The sequence below is a fragment of the Echinops telfairi genome, unplaced genomic scaffold (assembly GCF_000313985.2).
Source record: "Echinops telfairi isolate 266 unplaced genomic scaffold, ASM31398v2 ScPeMD7_5592;HRSCAF=6446, whole genome shotgun sequence".
NCBI classification, from domain to species: Eukaryota; Metazoa; Chordata; class Mammalia; order Afrosoricida; family Tenrecidae; genus Echinops; species Echinops telfairi.
This window is the reverse complement of record NW_022109491.1, coordinates 5956929-5977908: the sequence shown is the minus strand read 5'-3', so window position 1 is coordinate 5977908 and position 20980 is coordinate 5956929. Positions and strand designations below refer to the sequence as shown.

The 20980-nt window shown below is 54.9% G+C and overlaps 1 protein-coding gene across 1 annotated transcript in view; it reads right to left on the bottom strand.

The window, feature by feature from the left end:
• The window catches only part of NFATC2 (nuclear factor of activated T cells 2), a 135037-nt gene that overhangs the window by 92021 nt on the left and 22036 nt on the right, over positions 1 to 20980 (bottom strand). The window contains exon 3 of the mRNA XM_045295332.1: positions 18379 to 18550. Within this exon, the coding sequence (XP_045151267.1) occupies positions 18379 to 18550 (172 nt within the window). The remainder of the gene's footprint in view (positions 1 to 18378; positions 18551 to 20980) is intronic.

The following is a 20980-nucleotide window of genomic DNA, read 5'->3' as shown; positions in this document are numbered from 1 at the left end:
ACTCCGGCTGTCAGTTTGGTTGGGGTTGGGAGATGCCCGCTCTGCCTCTATGCCCGCCACTGTGCAGGAGGAGACCTGATGTCCCAGATCTTCTGGAATTTCCCCGCAGCCCACCTTCCTTCCCCTGAAGGACCCCGAAGGGTCTAAATCTGCGCTGCCCTGAGCAGCTCAGCTGAGAAAGTATTGCAGGCCCAAGAGGAGATGAGAAGCCCCTTGCTGGTGCGAGGAGAACCTGGGTTCTTAAAAGCTTGTGAGCGGCCACTCAAGATATGACTGGTCTCTCCTGGCCTGGCCCAGGAGAGGAGGAAAGAGACACAGGAACCAGAGGCAACGAAACGCATGGGAGGCTATGTGCCTCCATCACCCCCTCCCTTCGGCCTGAGACCCAAAGAAACAGATGGTGCCCAACTACTATTACTGACCATTTTAAACCTGGACCCTGTCAATGACCCTGATCAAGAGAAGGAAAAGTGGAATTTCACATTCCTATGAAAATCCCACTCCCTGGATCCTTCAAAGCTGAGGAAGCCCCTGCATCTATTGCCCAGAAATAATCTTAAATCTTGAACCAGAATTCATACCGTCATTCGCAGAGCATGTTTGCCTCAAGCACTGAGCACTTATAAGGTGCCATCCACGTGAGCTGGGCTGCGAACTACCCGCCACTCATTGGGAGAAAGACCGGGCTTTCTACTCTCGTAAAGAGTAACAGAGGCTCACGGCAGGGAGTCGGTTTTTCAGAGAGTCTGTGAGTTCAAACAGTTGACAATTCATCTAAACCATGACTAGGAATTTCGTGAGACCGAGCCTCGGTTAGTGGCGACGAACTGGGTGGAGAGCTTGAGATGTGACACAACGCAACAGGGTGCTGAACTATACATGATGTGCAGAAACTGTCCATGGGTTTGTGTTTGAAAACACTTCCCTTGAAAAATGTCCCCACAAGGGGACAGGGGACAGGCAGCTGCCAGGCTCACACTAAGGCTTTCCAACAAGACTCAGGTCCCTAAAGGCCGCAGCTGCACTTGCCAAAGAAGTGACCGCCAGGTGCCTGCCTCATGATTTTGACACCCCAGGTCCAAAGCCAGTGGGTCCCAAGACCCGCTCCTTCTCCCCAGGCAAGAAAAAAGAACAAGCCTGGTGAGGCAAACACACCCACACAAGAACGGCAGGTGTGGACCTGGGCCCCAGGGTAAGGACCGGCAGATACTCAACCCTCAATGCAGGCACATAGGGCTGTCTGGGGCTCTCTGTGTGAACTTAGGAGCCCTGGTAGCGTAGTGGGTTACACGTTGGGCTGCTACCTGCAAGGTCAACAGTTCAAAAAACCACCAGCCGTGTGTGTGTGTGTGTGTGTGTGTGTGTGTGCGTGCGCGCACACACACACACACACACACACACTCCTGGGGTCTGTTTCCTTTCAGCCCTGAGGCCGCCTCCCCTCTGGATGGAACCATCCCTGACGGCTCAATGGGTTAAGCACTGGGTTGCTAACGGCAACATCGGCAGTTCAAACCCACCGGTCACTCTGCAGAAGAATGATGCGGCTGTCTGCTCCCATAAAGAATCAGAGCCTTGGAGATCCAGGGGCCAGTTCCGCCCTGTCAGGTCACTAGGTGTCAGATTTGGGGCTCCCAGTTCTGGGTCCTACAGCTCCTGCCTTCCCACCAAATCCACCCCAGACCTCACTCCCCCGCCCCCACCCATCCTAGAGGGGGGAATGGGCAGTGCTGGGCGGTGGGTGGGGCCTGTCAGAACAGGAAGAAGATGGAGTACGGGGCTCTGGACACAAAGAACAAGCCTGCTGCCTTGTTTGGAGATGGGCCCTGGCCCCCAGCCCTGAGCCAACACTAAAAGCATTAGTTCAAAGTTAAAGTCAGACCCAGGCAAAGCTGGAGCCTTCCGGGGAACCCAGAGCTCGGGAACAATCCTCCGCTTTGACTGCAAAACCACAAGGGAACACCCACGGCATACTTCTCGATTAAAAAGGAAAGTGAAAAAGAAGGTTTCTTCTTTCTTTCTTCCTCAACGTTACAAATCTGACTTGTGCCCATTCCATCAAATCACGACTCCTGCGTGCCTCGGGCAAGCCCGGGTCACGGGGGATGCTGGGCGAGGGGCCCAGAAAGCCTGGACCAGTCCCAGAACTGAGCTGGGCCTTCTTAATTGTTGCTGCTTCCTTCCTCTGCTTCCTTCCGCACGGGAAGGGCACGGAGGAGCCGCCTGCACCAGGACATCCATCACCCGCTCCCGGGACATCCATCGCTCCCCCGGGAGGGAGGTGGGGCTGGTGCTCACACGACACTCATCCATGCAGCAAATCCAGCATCTGCTGTGTGCCAGGCCCTGCGCTGGGCGTGGAGCATTGCAGCAAATGGCAGGTGGGTGGGTAGGTAAGTGTGTGGGTGGAGGGTGGGTGGATAGGTGTGTGGGTGGATGATGAGCAGATGGATGGATGGATGGGTGGTAGAAAGGATTGAGATGGAAGAATATACCAAGGCTATGGAGGGGGGAAACCAAGTAGCACAATAGAGGCTGTCTAGAAAGGAATGTGAGATAGTTAAGGTTTATTGTGCCAACCTGGCTGATAAACACATGTGGGATTGATTGAAGGGTGGAGAGATAAATAGCTTGGTGAGCCTTGCCTTTCTAGTTCTCAGGTCTCTTGCTCTCTGATGGTCCGACCAGGCTGCAGCTGCCTTAGCCAGTTCCCTGCTTCAGCTGGAAAGGCTCACTTCCTGCGAGACATCCCTGAGGAGAAGCCACAAGGACCTACCCTGATGGAGCCCTGGGTGCTGGAGCGGCTGCGTGGAGACCCCTGCCAGCGCTGAGATGCTTACATGCTCACTCATTCGGCTTTCCTCCTGCAGTCCGCATCATCGCGTGTGCATTGTGAGGTGGAGGAGGACTTTGTAGATTGGTGTCTGACATATGGGCAAATGTTGGACTTAAGGGCTTGGACAGCACTGGGATGGGATGCTTTCTGAATATACACTTACCCTTCATATAAAGCTCTCTCTTATACATGAGTTTCTATGGATTTGTTTCCCTCATTCACCCAGACTCTCACAGAATGTGTGTTTCAATACAGGAGTCAGGAAAGCTTCTTTGAGATGACATTGGAGGCAACACCTGAATGAAGCAGGGAGGGCCGTGGGAGTCTCTGGGACACGTGAAGAGCACATGCAAAGGCCCTGGGGCAGCCCCTGCTCAGCGTGTCTGAGGAGAAGCCTGGGAGGGTGGCATGGATGGTGTGAGTGAGGAACCAAGGGGTGGGCAGGCACTCGGTGGCATAGGCTGTGGACTTCCCTGGGGAGGCAGCATCTGTGTGCACAGAGAGGGGAGAGATGGAGGCTCAGAATAGGGGACTGGCACCCATCTGCCACGTGGGGCACGGACCCCACAAAGGCCACAAGTATGTGGGAAATCCATTTTGAGCGTGAATGTTCCCCCCAGACAAGAGACGATGACAGCTTGGGCCCAAGTGGCAGAGAGGAGGTGGTGACAAATGGTTGAGCCAGTGGCCACCAAAGGGCCACCACTCCCCTCCCAGTCCCAGAGTGACAGGTAACAGCAGGCAAGGAGGATGTAGGAAAAAGTGCCCATGGACAAGCCGAGTGGACGAGAGGGAGAACGAGGCCAAGAAACTCAACTGTCCACCTGTCACAAGTGAGCCCACCGTGGGGGGCGAGTCTCAACGTCTCGGGCACTCAGGCTCTCGTTTGCAAGACCCATGTCATTGCCAATTCGACAGAGAAGGGTGGCCCTGCAGGGTTTCCGAGGCTGGCCGTGGTCTTCATGAAAGCAGATGGCCTCATATTTCTCCCACCGAGCGGCTGGTGGATTCAAACTGCTGACTTTTGGGGTTGCAGCCAAGCACTTTCACCACTGCGCCACAAGGGCTCTCCTTCATGAGCTCACAGGACTCCACTCACCGCGTGATGACAGATCCTGCAGGTCAGTCGTTAGATAACGTCGGGCACATCTCAGAGGCTCCGATAAACAATGCATCCAAGCCCGCACTGAACGCAGTCTCCGTCAGGGCCACAGTGTGCGTGCACAGTTCGCCTCTCTGGGAGCCTGCTACAAACTAGCGGTGAGGGGACCTGCCTCCAGCCCTCGACACCTTCAGCTTCCCGACGGGTCTCAACATCCAAGCCCTCAGAAGGGGAGCTGAAACTCTCCGTGAATTAAAAAAAGGAAAGGTAGCCAAAGCCTTCAGTAAAGCAGATGAATCACACATACCGGGAATTCAAGGAGATGGTTTCTGAGCCTCCTTCTAGCTGAACCCTCTCCAAACTTTAAAGAAACAGCTTCAGTTCAGCGAATGAGTCAGCCCCGGGGTAACCGATGAGACTTGAGGTGAGCCACGTTGAAGAGAAGCCCAGCGAGCAGAAAGCTCGCATTTATACACGGGCACTTCCCTCCCCCCCCCTAGGGATGCTTGTTACCCTGAGTCAGAGTCACCTCGGCCAAGTCCAGAGAGAGCTGAGGCCGAGGCTCTTCGGGCTCAGAGAGGAGACGTGGAGGGGGCCGGAATGGCACAGAAAGGTGCAGGCAGAGGTGGGCGCCCAGTGGAAACCCTCCTCCACTGTCCCGGGAAGCTGATGGCTCAGGGGCAGGAAGGGGAGTATCGTGAAAGCCCCGCCTTGTCGAAGGAAAGTATGGGAGCAGGACGTCTTCTGGGCTGCCCACAGCACTGCTAACCACAAGGCCTGCAGTTTGAGACCACCAGCTGTTCTGCAGAAGAAAGGTGAGGCTTTCTGCTCCTGTAAAGAGTTACAGCCTCGGAAACCCGCAGGGGCCGTCTGCTCCGTCCTACAGGGTTGCTGTGAGTCAGAGTGCAGTTGGGTGACAGTGCGTTTGGGTTTGGGACCTGAACAGGCCAGGGAAGTGAGCTGATGAGCTGGGAATGTGCAGACGAATGGATTCCGGGGACAGGACTGCCCCATCTAAAGTCACTCAAATCAAAGAGGGCTTTTTTTTTTCTCTCTCCATTTTTTAAAAATTATACTTGCAGGGCAGGGCCACTGTTAGCCCATCTGGCACTTCTACCCAGAATTTTTAAAAGACACCCCTTCCTGGGCCAGCTCTGCAGGCATGGGTCAGAACACGGTCTGAACACATGACAGAACGTGACAGGGCCCCGGGGAGGTGCAGCGCGCAGGCCATGCACCTCGGCCTGGTGGCAAAGACTCCCCAGACACTGCACGGAAGTGTCGAGAGGCACAGGTCCCACTTCCTTGCACGAGACAGGCAGGGCCAAGGTGAGGCCCCCAGGGAACAGGGCCTCGCCAGGAACAGCAGCAGCCAGCTCAGCAGAGCCCCTTTCCGGTCCTCCCCCTTCTCCCAGTCGCTCTCCGGCCCTGCTGCCTGGGATCACTTCCCCAAAGGACTGTGGTCAGCTGCCTTTGCGTCCCCGCCCGGCTCAAGGCAACACCATGCACCACAGAATGCAGCGCTGCCCCACACTGCCCCGTGCCTACTAAGCAGGTGTGGCTTAGTCTGCCCGTCCCACAGGGCTTTCACGGACTCACTTCCGGAAGAAGATCTCCAGGCCTTTCTTCCTACTTCTTCTAAATTAGCCTGGACACTCCCGGAAACCCGCCCAGCCTGGAGGCAACACGCAAGCCTAAGCAGCCAGGCACCCACTGTGTGTGGAGCCCAGGTCTCCCACCTGCAGACACAGAAGCTTTGAGGCCCCCGCCCCACCCCAAATAAACTGCTTGCACCCAAACGCTTGGCGCGGGCTCTTGCTTCTAAGGGAAGTGAAAATAAAGGCTGAAACTCAGGGGGTGAACACATTCCGATTTATGGTCTGTGAAAGAGCTTCTTCGTTATTCCCATTACCCTGCAGGCCACCAACCCAAGGCCTCAGACCTATGGCTGGGGGAAGATGCTTGGCGGCCAGCATGGCCCCTCCACTGCCCTCGCCCTGCCCACCCACCAGTGAGACATGCCACATGGTGCTCACTCCACCCCCCTGTACCCTGCTTCCTCCACTTGCCTATGTGTCCCGCACACAACTGTTGGTCCGGGCTATGCTGGTCTCATCCTCCACCGGGTCCCAGATGGGCACAGAGCTGACCTCAGCAAAAATACCCAGTCCATAAATCCATTCCGGTGGCCTTTCTGTGTGTGCCCTGCCCCCCAACCCATTCATCCTGTCACCAACAGGGAAATGACATCGCTAACAGAGTACACCAGCCGATACCGGATAACTCCAAGCGAATGGTGCCTGGGGACAAGTCCCACAGTCACAGGGACAGCCACCAAGTCATCGCTCACACCTGCCACAAAGTCCCTTCTCCTGCCATCCAGAAAGGGGAGCTGGCCGAGAAAAAGGAGGCCATCAAACCCAGCAAACACCCCGGGCAGCATGTGAGCCGCGGCAGCCACTGAACGACAGGAGGACGTGAGGGCAGAACCCACACCGACCGAGGGCCAACAGACACAGCCACGTATTCGGGGGCTCCCGAGTCAAGGCCCCGAGCTGGATGGTCCAGGTGGCCCTGTCCACAGGGGAAGTTGGTCTGCACGCAGGTACAGGTGTTTAGAAAGGAGGCGAAAGTCCAAGGGAGAGCATCTAACCACAGGTCTCAACGTGAAACGGCGAAGGCAATTTCAGGCACTGTGTTTCTTGGCAACACTGAGGGTTTTAGGGAACACTACCTCTGCCGGGAGAAGGCTGACCTTACTCGTGACAGCAAGGCTTCTGTTGGCGGCAATCCTCTGGATCATAAAGAACACATGTTCCCTATAAGGAAGGCGCCTAAAGCAAAAATCAAACCCAGCTACTCGCTGATCCCTTCAGTCTGTCGCCACCATGCCCGTCTTCCCTGCGGTCACCTTTGAACTTGGATGCCTGCCATCACCTCCCCGCTGGCTCCCACCCTCACTCCCAACTGCCTACTCGCTGCAAGACTGCCAGCCTGGAAAAGAGGAAGCAGTCCATTCGTCTCTCAGGGTCCAGACAAGATTTCCGGCTTCTTGGGCTGTTCTGTCTCCATTAAACAACTCGATTCTGCCCCTGCAGGTACCTATGGGGACCCTAAATGGTCACCGTTAGAAAAACAGCCCGCCAGCTCTCTCCTGCCACAGAGCCTCTGGTGGGTCCTTACTGCCAACCAAACTCGCCCTCCTGCACCACCCAAATGCCTCGACGGTGCCCACAGCCCCTGGACAGACAGGCACGGCAGCATTCCAATAAGACTTCATTGACAAAAACAGGCAGCAGGCCAGATGGGGTCCAAGGGACATCAGTTTGTTTTTCATTTATAATAACGATGATGACAGTGACAGCCGAGACCACACCCAGAGGACAAACAGGCCATCTCTGGGAGGATGGTCAAGAGGCTGGCAGTGCTGGTGGTGCCCTGGGGCAGAGGGGCAGCGAGTCCTGCCCGCCTCTTACCCTTGCCAAGCCTCACAGCCCAACGATGAATTTCCTACTCCCAACGAGAGGCGAGGAAAGAGCGTGCGTCTGCCCTTGGCGATGTGCCGAGTGTCGAACTCACACTCCTACTAGCACATAAAAAGCCTTTGGAAAAGTCCCCGTCTCTCCGATTGGTTGCCAATTTTCACCTGCCACGGAGTCGGCCCCAACTCATGATGACCTCGGGTACAGAGGCATGAAACTGATCTGCTGGGTTCTCACTGGCTGGTTACAGAAGTAGCTCACCAGGCCTTTCTTCCTAGTCTATCTCAGTCCGTGAGAAAGCCACTGACCCTGCTCAGCATCCGAGCAGCCCAAAGACTCCACTGATGGGCGGGCGGGGGCTGTCCTGGAGGCGCCTTGGCCAAGAGTCAGGCCAGGCTCTCCCCCACGGAGGGAGAGACATTTGCCGCTCACCCACCCCTGCCCCTCCACTCTGCCGCTGGGGAAACTGGGGCTTGGAAAGTCAGGTTATCCTGGTTTGAGGTCACAACCCCAGAAGGGGGCACAGGCTCAGGCTGAAAGGCCAGGCAAAGCACAGGGCAGGTGGTGGAAGGACCACCTGAAAGAGATTCTCCCCAAAGATGCCCTTGGGCTCCAATGTCCACAGCGGACCTCAGCCCACCAGCTGGAGAAGCAGCCCCTGCCCACAGGGCCACTATGCTGCCACCTGTGCCCAGGAGGACCCTGCTGAGCGGCAGCGGCCAGTGGGGGGTAGGAGGACGCTGCAGGGAGATACTGCTCGACAGTACGGGCCTGAGCAACCAATAGGGAGGCACGACTGGCTCGGTGTTTCACCAGGCTGCTCACTCATCAACGTTGGAGAACCACCGTCAACATCCCAAAGAGCTTCTAGATCCGCCTGGACAACCCTCTCTGGGGACAGTGGCCATGGGGCTCACCCAGCAAAGCCAGACGCGGCTCTGCCCCTCTGCAGGCCAGTCTGCACCAGCTGTTTCAACATCACTGGGGGGGAAAAAAGGATCCCTCCCCACCAGCCAAGCACAACCAGAAATGGAGAGCATCCCAAGCACTAACAGGTGCACTGGGTCAACTCCTCCTAACATTCCCAGGTGGGACCCGGAGGCACAGAGAGGCTCAGCAATGTCCCAAGGTCACACAGCCCTGAATGGAATGCAGGGGGTCCAGCCCTGAGCCTCACCCATAATCGCCGCTGAGCAGACACAGGCACCCGGGCCAGCCTGCTACCCCCACCCCCTGCCTGTGCCCCTTGCAGGCCAGTTACTGCCTCTGTTGGCAGAGGTACTGACCTCTCCCGAGGCAGTCATGGGTCTCATTCATGGGCCCAGATTAGAAAATGCTGAATGGCCGAGGCTGAGGTCTTGGCCCCTACACCCCTGAACCCAGGGCCACAGGGAAGAGTGGCAGGGCCACCTGGGGACACAGAGTGCCTACTCCTGCTCACCAGCCTCGGCCAGCACCCAGGGTCCGGGGTGAGGGGATATGCTCCGGAACCGTCCACAGGGTCCCACATTGAGCTGACAGGTGCATGAAAACCCACCTGGTGCAGAAAGCTGCTGCTCCCAGAAGCAGACAAGGTCATGAAATAGATACCCAAGTGCCCCTGATGCCCCCACAACTGGCTGAGCCCCCTCGACGCAACAGTGGCACTGCCTCCCCAGCCCCTCCCACCCTCACGCCACCCACCAACCAGAGTGCCCACCAGCCCTAACATGGGCCGTCTGCTCACGACAAGAGGAGTCTTCAAAGAGTTGGTGGCAAAACAGAATGCAAAGATCATGGCATTATTGAAGCCCCCCACCCCCTCAGAGCGTGTGCCCAGGACTGAAATACCAGCAGGGTCTCCGGCCGTGGTGGGCATATTTCAGGGGAGTTTCCAGACTAGGCTAGGAAGAAAGGTCTGGTGATCTACTGCCAAAAACAGTCCATGAAAGCAAGTCTGCGCGTTCCAACAGAACACTGTCCAAAAGCAGGCTGGAGGGCACGCCGCCCCTTGGTGGACACACACCGTCATCAGCTCCGCTAACTCAGCCTGCCAGCACCAGCATGGGCCCCAGCATCTAGTCCTAGACTAGCAAAACCCCTCGCCAAGCCCAGGTCGTGGTAACCCTCCCACTGCCAACCAACCACTTGCTTTACTCCCCAGCAAAAGGGCAGCCACATGCCCGCGCCTGCTGGTATGTCAAAGACCCTGCAGGCACTTTCACTTAGAATCCTATTACTCTCGGGAAAAACGAAAATGCAGAAGCAGGACACGTAACCTGAAGGCCTGCCGCATCGATTTCACAGATGAACTTCCCAGAATCCTAAAGCCAACCCCAACGCTCAGCTGCCTCCTGGCTCCCAACTCCAAAGGGCAGGGCAGATCCACGTGAGTGCGCCCAAGAGGCCCCCTCCGACAGCCCCATCTCCAAGTCAAGCACCTCCACTCCCTCACCAGCTGGGTGGCCTGAGCTGGTTGCTTAACCCCTCTGTGCCCCAGTTCCCCGGCCTGTAACTTGAGAAGCGTAACCTACTCCCACACTCCCTGCTTCTGAGACGGAACAAGGCCCCTAAGGGGAGCACACAACAAGTGTCCGAGAGCCTGGCTCTCATCAGGATACCCCCACACCCAAAACAAGGTCCGGGGAAGATGTGACGTTTCAATATGTCCCCAACGATGGCAACAAACAGGGCAAGTTCCTCACTGAGACTCACCTTCTAGAACCGCTTGTTTCTCTATCTGCCTCCTGCTTTCTATCTGCAGGGGCTGATGGGATTCCAGTGGCCAATCATGACAACTGACCCCCAAGTGTGGGCTGAGAACACTTCTTGGGCAACACTGGTGTGTGAGGTAGAGATGGGTTACCGCAGACACACCTGAGCTCCCCAGCCCTCATCATGCTCGGCCCCACCCAGGATGCCCTGTTCCCTAGTCTGTTTGGCACAGAAGGACCAGCCTCTCTGAGGAGCCTGCAGCCAAGGTCACACAAGGGGCCACACATCTGGCCTGCAGATGCACAAGGTCTGGTCTGTAGGCTCTGCCGGGTCTTTCAAGTGGTAGCCAAGCCAAACTTAAGCTAAACCCTCCTCCGGGGCTCGGACTCTGAGTCACAGCCACTCCACAGGGCATGGCAGAAGGGCCCTGCAGGGTTCCCCAGGGTGCAGATGCTCATGGAAGCAGACTGCTGCAGGGGAGCTGTGGGTGTTCAAGCCCCAGCCTTTTGGTTAACAGCCCAGCGTTTCAACACTGGGCCACCAAGGCTCCTGTGAGTGCAAAGACAGAGAGACTGGACAGGTAGGGAGGGTTAGAAAAGAACCTCAGGGGCCTGATGTGCTGATGGCAGTGGGGGGAGGGGGGACACGGGGACAACTCAGGAAAAATGGGGGAGCACGGAGACCCCACGAGAAGAGAGCCTTCAGGGCCACTGAACTGTGCGAGCGGAAACCCGACTGGGTGTGTGTTCTGCTGTGTAGCTTATCCACAACAGCAGCACCGTTCTGAATGTTCAGATGAAGGGGCTGGGATCGAGGGACCCTAGAAGATGCTGAAAAGAAGGGCCGGGCACTGAACCCTGAGACTCCAGGGCCTTTCCCAGGGCACACCTCACACAGACCGAGGGCCTCCCCACCTCCCCACCACCCCAAGGCCTGAGCCCGTCCCTCATCTGACCACTCGGCTCTCACAATGCTCCCCGAATCTGACGCTTCTCACCCACACCCACTGCCCTGGTCCAACCACCAGCCTGTCTTGCCTGGACCTCTCAGGCCAGGTCTCCCGGCACAGTGGGAGACTGAGGACCAGGAAGAGTGTGGATGCAGACACATTCTCTATGCTCATGATTAAGCAGCCTGGGAGGCCAGCATTCTGGTGGGGGAGGGGGCCCTTCACGTTTGGGAGTGGAAGATGAGTCCCAATCACATTCTCCCAATTAAAAATCATCTCCACCATGTCCTCCCATAATAGTGCTGCCTTAACGATCCTCTTACAATACGGCCTGCTCAAAGGGCAGCCGACTCCCCTCTGCCAGCCCCCAATGCTAGTATTAGGTATCAGGTTTCCCCCCAATAAGCTCGGGGACCTCTAGTGTTAAGACACTGCCCACCTGTGACATATGTAATTAATGAGGTCTGCATGTTCTGAGACTATATAAACACATTATTCAATATAGTTTCTCTCTCCCTCTCCCCCTCTCCCACACCCTGCTCTTTCTCTCCCTGACCTGGATTCATAGCGGAGGTGAGCACCCAGAACTTTGTGTCTATTTACTGCTTTCAATTACACAATCCATCTGCAGCACCTTATCGGTTTTGGGGGCTGGTTCCGCCCCTTGGCATCTTCCCCCTTATACCAATACATCCCCAGAGCCTGAGCAGTCGCCTGGCACGCAGTAGGTGCTCAGCACACATTCTGGACCGGTGAATGAATGAGCAACGAGAACCCTCACCCCCCTCGGGAGTCTCTCCTCCATCATCCCACCATCTCAGTCCCTCGTTATTTTCCCCTTTCTGGAAGGTTCTGAGGGGCTCCTTCTACAGAAGCAAAGGCAGCAGCACTTGTCTGTCAGCACAAATTAGCATCAGCAAGATCTACTTCCTGTTTCAGGTCTTAAAAAAGGAGGGAGGGGGGAACATGGACAGCTCACCAAGCTCAAAACCTCGTTAGTCAAGCAGCAGCCGGCGGGCGGGCCGATCGCCAAAAGCACTGCCGCAGCTTCTCCCAGGGGGAGGGGATACCTCGCCGGGCACCTTTCTTCCCTTTCTCTAAAAAAAACAACCCCATCTCACTGCCATTAAGTCAGTTCTGACTCCTAGCAGCCCTATAGGACAGGGTAGAACTGCCCCTGTGGGTTTCCAAGACTGTAACTCTTTACTGGAGTAAACGGCCTCATCTTCCTCCCCAGGAGAAGCTGATGGTTTTGAACCACTGACCTTGTGGTTAGCTACTTAGAGCATAACCCAAGCTACAGAGAGCACACATGCTGAAACCCAACGGGGCTGCCAAATTCTGGCCCGTAGTAGCCAACCTTACAAAGGTGGGCGTCTGGAGACTGATGGCATCTGATGGCTTGGGGGGCAGGGGGGGAGGTGGACAGGGCTGCTACTGCCCCCAACTCGGGACCCACCATAGGTGTTACAGTTACCCGGGATAGAACGGTGATCAGGTTTCTACAAGTGTGAGGAATTCTTCCTAAAGGAACCACCCTTTCTCCCGAGTCCCCATCCCCATCCCCACCCCACCCCCACCCCCACCCCCATCTGAAACATCTGCTCAAGACAATCACAAGTGTTTTCTTTGAAGGGGAACATTGTGGCCAGCCCGTGTTACATTCTGTCGAAGCTCTGCAGAAAGGTGGCTTTCTGGTCCTTCTGTCTGCTGACAGCCTATCCCATGAGATGGGGCTCCCCACGTGTGGCCGCCTTGGCACAACACACACACACACACACACACACTCCCGGAAGTGTCCCAGGCTGGACTTCCGGGGCAGGAATACAGTTTCAGGGTCAGGCAGCAGCAATGGGGCAAGAATCAAATGATAGTGCCGTTACAAGGCCGCTCTCACTGGACCATTACGAGGTCCCGGCACACTGGGGCAGGATGGAAACGCTTCCAGCCCCGTGCTGCAGAGCCGCCTTTGAATGGGAGTGTTGTCCCCCTCAGGACCCCAGTGACCACTCCTAAAAACAGACTGAGGCGGTAGCTCTTCCGAGGGAACTTGAGCAGCTGAATGGTGTACGACTTTGCTGACTGTGCTGAACTTCAAATGTTGGACCTGTTCTGCCTCCACGCAATTTGGGGCTTTTTCGGAAAACAATGGAGACTTGGTGGTTCAGTGCTTAGCTGCTAACGGAATTTTCGGTGGTTCAAGCCCACCAACCACCCACCCAGGGGACCAGGCTGTCTGCTTCTGTAAAGACCACAGCCGTGGGCACCCTGCTCTGTCCCCCTCTCTGCCATGTATTCAACGCTGACTCCTAGAGGCTCTTTAGGACAGGGTGGGGCTGCCCCACTGTGAGTTTCCAAGACTGTCACTCTTGGCGGGTAAAAAGCCTCATCTTTGTCCCTCGGAGTCACTGGTGGTTTTGAACTGCTGACCTTGCAGCTAGCAGCCTACCTGCGTTCTATGACTGGGTGCTAGAGGGTTGCTACGCATCAGCAGCAACACACAGCCCACAACACCACAAGAGAAGCCACCTGCAAGGCTGTGAAGGGCACTTCTCTCTGCCGACCAATTCGTGGAGGCTGGATAAACACACCTTCTCTCTACTCTCCCTTCTTATTGGTAACCCTCGAAGGAGTCTGCCCTTATTTGCCGCTGGAGGAGATGAACGGGCAGCCCTGAGCCAGTCTACCTGAAAGCTGGATGAAGCAGCCAAGACCAAAAGAACCAGGAAGGTCTCAACAAGATCTAGACGTCGGGCCAAGTCTAGTGACACCCGGGCCACGTTCCCACAAAGCGTGACAAAGGGGGCTCTCTGGGTACAAGGCACACACTCCGCATGCCCTGCTCCCCACCACTCGCTGTTCCTGCCTGACGTGGGGCCCAGTCAGCCATTTCTACTAACTGTCTGGAGGTCAGCTGGTGTTGTGGGTGTCTTTCATCTCTTCCGTGGGTCCAGCCTTAGTCTGCTGCTTCTGGGGAGACACAGGCTGGTACTGTGGGCAGAGGAATACATCCTTACCAGTGGGGGCTCGCTAAGCCCCCTGGTGACTGAGCATGTGGTCTTGGGGCCAGCTACAAAGTCCCAGGACAGTGCATCTGAAGCCCAGACTCATACATCCACCTACTTTTTTGACCACTTGGCCTGCCCACCTCCCAAGCGCTCCATACTTTCTAGATCCCAACCCTCCCCCTCCCAAAAGCACTCTTTCCCCAGTCTTCCCAACCTGGCCCACGGCTCCACCAACCACCCTGCTGAGCCACCCACCAAGTGCCCCCACCTTCCTGCAGCCAAGCCCACACCAAGCCCTCTAGCCCATGTCACAGATCCACCTCCACTGCCAGCCCTGGCCCTCACCACCGTGGCCTCTCACCTGGCCACCACTCACATCCTGGAAAACTCTCTGCTTCCTCCCTAGGCCCTCTAGCCCAGCCACTGAGAAGCAGCTGCGTGATTGGAAAGATACTGAAATCGCCACCACGGTCCCCCCACCCACCCATCCCACTCACAGCCTGCCGTGCCCTTCCCCTTGTACTGGGATCACACCCAGGTCCTCACTGGACACGCTTGTGAGCCTGCGCGGCCCGAACTGCCTACTCCACCACCTTCACACCAAGTTCCAATGGTACTGGCCTTCCCGCCGACATGCCGGGCGCTCCCTCCCCTGCCGCAGGGCCTTTGCACGTGCTACACACCACTCAGAGAGAGAGAAGGGCCATCGTGTGTGTCCCTACTGGCTCTCTATCACTCGATCCCCGCCTCCGGCTGGAAGTCACCTCCACAGAGAGGCCCTCCCTCTAAAGCAGGTCTTCCAAAGACACCTCTCCACGAGGTCTGTGATGTTGGCATAGTCACTCTGAGCTGTGGAACCCAAGGGGTAGTATCTGGCCTCAGAGTCTAGGCATCTGACTGCCAATCATCCCGGATCACCTCACCTTGCTGCCCTCAACCCACCCTCCACCACCCACCCAGCCACATCTCAGCAACAAGCTCAACACCCTGTCTGGGGGTCCGTCCGGGCTGGACCTACGTCGACCTCACCCAGCTGTGTATCACACAGCGCCTGGGACATGTCACCACATCTGTCTGCACAAGATGTTTCCAACCGAATGGCTACTGCGATAGAACTTGAAAAGCATTTCAGGTTTGCAAAGAATGTTCTCCAGCAACACGCAAGGACTGAAAACCAGCTAAGCGTGACTAAAGGCATCTGGCTACTCACCAACAAGTTGCAAGTCCACCTCGCCAGCCCCACCTCTGAGGGGAAGCCCAATGGTCTCCGTCTCCACAAATCAGCCACTGACAGCCCTGCGGGGCACTGTGCTCATCCGGCTCACACAGGGGTCACCCGGGGTGGGGACTCACTCAACACCTTTTTTTCCCTTAAGCGTGACATATGTTTGTGGTTTTTACATGCATCCTTCAGGAGAGCTTGCCAAGCCATCTGACATTCGCTCGGTTTTCACATGAAGAGGAGGCATCAAGCCACTAGGCAGGATCTTTCTTTTCTTTTCTTTAATTGACACTCTCAGAGCATGACCAGAGTGGAGACCAAACACTGAGAAAGGAAAAGGAAGCTGCCGATGGCACAGGACTAGGAACCCGATGCAGAGGTCAGGAGGAAGGGAGCTCATAGAAACCAGCGGGCGCAGCCAGGCCCGGAATAATGCAGGGCCATGCCGCCCTCCTGGGAAGGAAAAGAGCAGCCCCTGGGGACCCCAATTTCAAAAGGGGTGTTCGCATCCACCCGGAGGCCACAAGCAAAATCACTCCGTGGCTACTGGCCACTTCACGTTTCAGAGAAATTAGCTTTTTTAAAAAATTGATGCTTCTATGCTTAAGATATATAAGAGGTTTGTACATCTCATTTGAAAGAGAATACCGTCTTATCAGAGGACAGAGAAAACAAGTTTCCACTTGGGGCTTCTGAGGATCTAGCTAATGTATGAACCACTTGCCGGGTTCTTCAAAGTTATCGGGACAAGAGGGGCAGGCCCTTGAGAGCTGCCAGTGGGAGCGGTGAGTGTCTGCCGTGGCTGGACAGCCAGTCCATTCCCTGTTCTAGAATTTCCATAGCCCCAGCCTCCAGTGAGTGAGTGGAGTTAGCCTGACGCACACATAGACCAACTCCCCCAGCCACAAGCTAGCTGTGGCCCCTACGAGCAAGGCTGATGGAAGACTCCCTGAGAATCGGGAGTGGGGTTCCAATGGGTCTGTGGCGGATGTGAATTGAGAGAACTGGTAAAAATGGTGTGGGGAGGGGGTGGGTAGTTGTGGGCAGGAGGTGGGCAGCCCTGGCCACCAGGTTCTCCCTGCTCAAGGGGGAGGCGGCAGGGAACGCTGGTAGGGGTGAGGAAAATGGTGCAGAGCAGAACCAGGCACGCTGGGCTCCACTCCTGGGTCCACCACGTCCTCTCTGACCTTGAACAAGGTGCTTGCTCAGCTCTTTTTCATCTGCCTCCGGGGGCTCTTGTGAGGGTGTCAGCCAGGTCACAGCACTCGGAACCGGGCCTGCTCAGCCAGAACAAAAGCCGAGCCATGGAAAGGGAAGCCCGAGAAGGCATGAACACATCTGAGTTGCCACGTTGGCAACTCAGGGATACTGAGCATACAGTGGGTTGCCAAAAGGACAAGCCGGTCAGTCTGAGAAGACACACAACCAGGATGCGCCCCAGATGTGAAGATGGCAAATCTGGGACTCGGCTTACTTTGGACTGGCGTTGTGTGTCTGAAAACAGTGCGTCCGCAAAACGAAGGAGGCCCTCTAGGAGCTGACCGACTGACCGACAGCGGTGGACTCAAACACACCATGACCGCCAAGATGTGCTGCGCTACACACAGGCAGCCACCACCAGCTGGAAGCCAACCTAGGCAACTGCGATCAAGAACTACCATCTCACTATACTCTCGTTACAACGTTACGTTCCAGGAGGGCCAGCCAAGGCTGATGGGAGGTGGACGCGCTCTGTCCACAACTGAACTGGCCTTTGGAGGAAGATAACAAAATCCTGAGTCTCCGTAACGCCCTGGGTAGACCGCCACGTCATGACGCCATCAACAATTACAAGACATGCAACGAAGCAGGGCAGTGTGACCCAGGTCGGAGGAGACACAACCAACAGACACAGACCCAAAGGGGCCGAGATGTCAAAATTAGCAAAAGCAACGGCCAGGATTTGTAAGTCCCTAATATTATCGTAGAAGGATTTAATTCCAGGAGTATATATGCAAACCATCTGTGGAGGATTTGGGGGTTTTCTTTTTGCCTATGCTTGCGCTAGGTTCCACGTAGGCAATGTCTGGCTATTGTGAACAGTGCAGCTGGGGGCGGGAGAGAGGGGTGATGGGATGTACACTGTGAAGGAAGAACTGAGGTCTTTAATCACAGAACATATCCACTTGGCAACTGCAGCAAAAACAAAAAGTTAATTGAAATAAATTGATGTTCTGGCTCATTGAAAGAGTCGACAGTTCTACTCAACCCACCGATACGACCAAGAACAATAGTTCAATTATTGGAGGAGGGAAAAGAGGGAGGCAGGGCAGAACATACCTCCCTGCGTTTTTTTAGTTTCAGATTAAATAAAAAAGCACAGACGCGAGGCATACGTCCACAACGATGTCTACACACCACTACATATCCACTAGAACAGCACTGAGCACAGATAGATGCGCGATATGGAAATAGAGATGGCCATGTCTGTGAGTCAAGAAAGAAAGGCAAAAAGAAGTATGTCAAAATGTTAACCATGGTTGTTGTAGGTCAGCAGTTCTCAGACTGTGGATCGCGACCCCTTCTGGGGGTCAAACGACCCTTTCACAGGGGTCGCCTGATTTGTAACAGTAGCAAAATGACAATGATGTAGTAGCAACGAAAATAATGTTGTGGTTGGGGGGTCACCACCACATGAGGAACTGTATGACAGGGAGGCGGCATGAGGAGGGCTGAGAACCGCTGTTTTAGGTGGTCTGACTAGGCGCAGCTTTGGAAGAGCATACTGCCGTTTGTCCCGAATGGACTTTTCTTCTGAAACTGAGACCCAAGAAGCAGGTGGCAGACTCTCGGCAACACACAGACCTCGGGCAAGGGCTTGGTGGGAAAGACAGGGTATCCATCCCCTGAGCAAGCACATCGATTTCAGCCTTCTGCAACTCCAAGGGACACTTCCCTTGCTGTGCAGAACAGAAGAGGATTCCCTTCTGGCACTAAGGTAATCCCAAATCCGCCAGGTGCCAACACATACTTCAATCGCGGCTCCGCAGAAGCGATCCCCAGAGACAAACGAAGAACATGGAAGACGAAGAATTCAAATCCCTACCTGGACCACAGGGTGACCGCCCGTTGGAGCCTTGACGGCGCCCCGGCTGCCTTCGGTCTCATAGTGCGCCCGGTGATGTGGCTTGGGCTGGACTTCGATGCGCAGCTCATAGGAGCCCGACTGGCTAGACAATGGCCACTCAAGTGGAGGGAGAGACGCCGTCACGGGGATGCTGAAGGAAGAACAGAATCGGTCATGTACCACCCAGACGATAAACGTAAATGGACCCTCCTCGGGAAATCACATCGGATGGACAACTTTTTGTCTTCTCTTCCATCTTAACGACAATCATCTCGGTTCAGGAAGCAAATATCAAAATAGGTTAGTTGTAGCATGTGTCTAACTTGCTGGAATGTCTCTTACGCTGGAATATCCAACTTCCACCCCTCAAAAGCACTCCCTAGCCAGACGGGGAAAGGAACTCGGAGACGGACTCCGGGGACCTACGTGTGCCTAGACCTCGCTGTGTGACTTTTGGCAACTAATGTCACCTTGCTCATCCTCGCGTTCCTAGAACCACGTGGTCGTCAATGGGCCAGATGGCATCTGAGAGTTGGTGCCTACGGTGAGGGTCTCCATAAAAGGGGTGTTTTAAAGAAAGTCTCAAGGTCAGGCTTAGAACATCAAACCAGAGAGGTGTCTAGTTTGGGTACAGATGGGTCCAACCACTCAGATCACTAATGTCAAATGGAGAGTAAAGGCGAGAATATGACTTCGGTTGTACATCCAAGTTCAAGTCCCAGCTCCACCACCAACTCACCCATGTGACTTAAGCCAAATAGCTGCACCCTCCATTGGAACGCGAGGGTACTGAGAGGATGTAAAGAGCAAAGGACAACAAAGAATGGATACATAGTTTAACTATAATTATTTTCCCTACTATATTTCAAGTAAACCGCTGCTTCCTGCAGATTGTCACAGCTTCGACAACAAGGAATGGATACATAGTTTAACTATAATTATTTTCCCTACTATATTTCAAGTAAATCGCTGTTTCCTGCAGATTGTCACAGCTTCGCCGGTGAAGCCCGAGCTCTTCGAAGGCCCGTGTTGAAGTTTCAATCCAGTTTCACTTTCTCTTAGATTCTCACGCAGGACACACAGCAGGTACTTCATGAACTAGTAGGGCACTTAGGAGCTGACTGAGGTCTTGGTGGGCTGGATAGGCCTGGGCATTGTTAATACCAGCTAACATCACACCCTCAACACCAAAGCGCAGTGCCCGCCATCACATGAGGGGGGAGTACATTAAATGTTTGACCGGTCTGGCCCATGCATGATGTGACAAATGTCCAAATGGCTCTTGGCAGTTCCCCGGCCCTGATTTAGAGGATTCCTTAAGCCTCAGACGGCACAAAGACATTTCCCCATGATCGTTCAACAAGACACAACCAAAGCACCCACTCCTGTCTCTGGACTCCTGGCCTCATGCTCCATCTGTATCTCCACACTCTCGCCTACCTTACTGAGTAACTGAGCAAAACAGGTCCAAGAGAATATCCCAGCCTGGTATGGCTGAGGAGAGCTGCACAGGGGAACCTCTTTACCTCTGTTAAATCCCAAACTCTTTTTTTTTTTTGGAGACAGGACACCAATCACTGATTTATCACAGGGCCGGTATCCTGGGAACCCAGGCTGAAGAAACAGCAATGGACTCTCCCTACCTTCTATTTTAATCTGACATCAGAACGAGCCAGGCCTAGTGGACAGGGCCCCTGACCACCCTCTGGCTGACATCAGTCAGAGTGGCTCTACCTTCCTCCAGGTTGAGGAGCCCTGGTGGTGGAGCGGTTGTGCTGGGCTGCTACCCTCAAGGTCAGCAGTTCACCAGTCCACCAGCTGCACCGCAGGGAAAAAGGGGGATTTCTACTCCCGGTAAAGGGTTACAGTCTCAGAAACCCACAGGGCAGCTTTGCCCTGTCTTCTAGGGTCGCTCTGAGTCGGCAGCAGCTCAGTGGCAGCAATTTGGTTTGGCTGGTTTTCCTCTGTGTTCACCTTCAACTCAAAATTATTATTTTTAAAAGGGGTTTCTACTTCCCAAAAGCAAAAGAGCTTGAAGACCACTGAGCTCATCATAACAGCAAAGGACTTCAGATGCTTCATCTTAAGGTGGAGAGAATAGCGCCTGCCCTTCACTGCTGTGGGCCTCAATTTTCTTATCAAAATGAAGATTAAAAGCAGTACCAAACCGGGTTTATGGGAGACTTAAATGGATTGTGTCTGGCAGACAGCAAACCTCCTTAAACACTGGTAATGACCATCATTACCACTGCTCTGAAGGCTAGCATGAGCTCACACTCCCACCTCAACGCTTTTCAACCAGGAAGTCCTTCTTTGAGTTCTTATACACGCAGGCACTCTGCCACAAGCTGGAGATGCACGATCTTACCCAACGATCTTAAAAAGGCACCATGAGCTCTAGAATGGTGCTCACTGAGAAAGAGGGTCCTGATTGATTAGCGATGTCTGCCATGGATGCAGCATAGAGAGATGCTCAAGGAGAAAAGGGATCCTGGTTGATTAGCAATGCCGGCCAGTAAGAGAGTGAATGAGAGAGAGAGAGAGAGAGAATGAGAGAAAGTGTAAAGGAGATTGAGAGTGA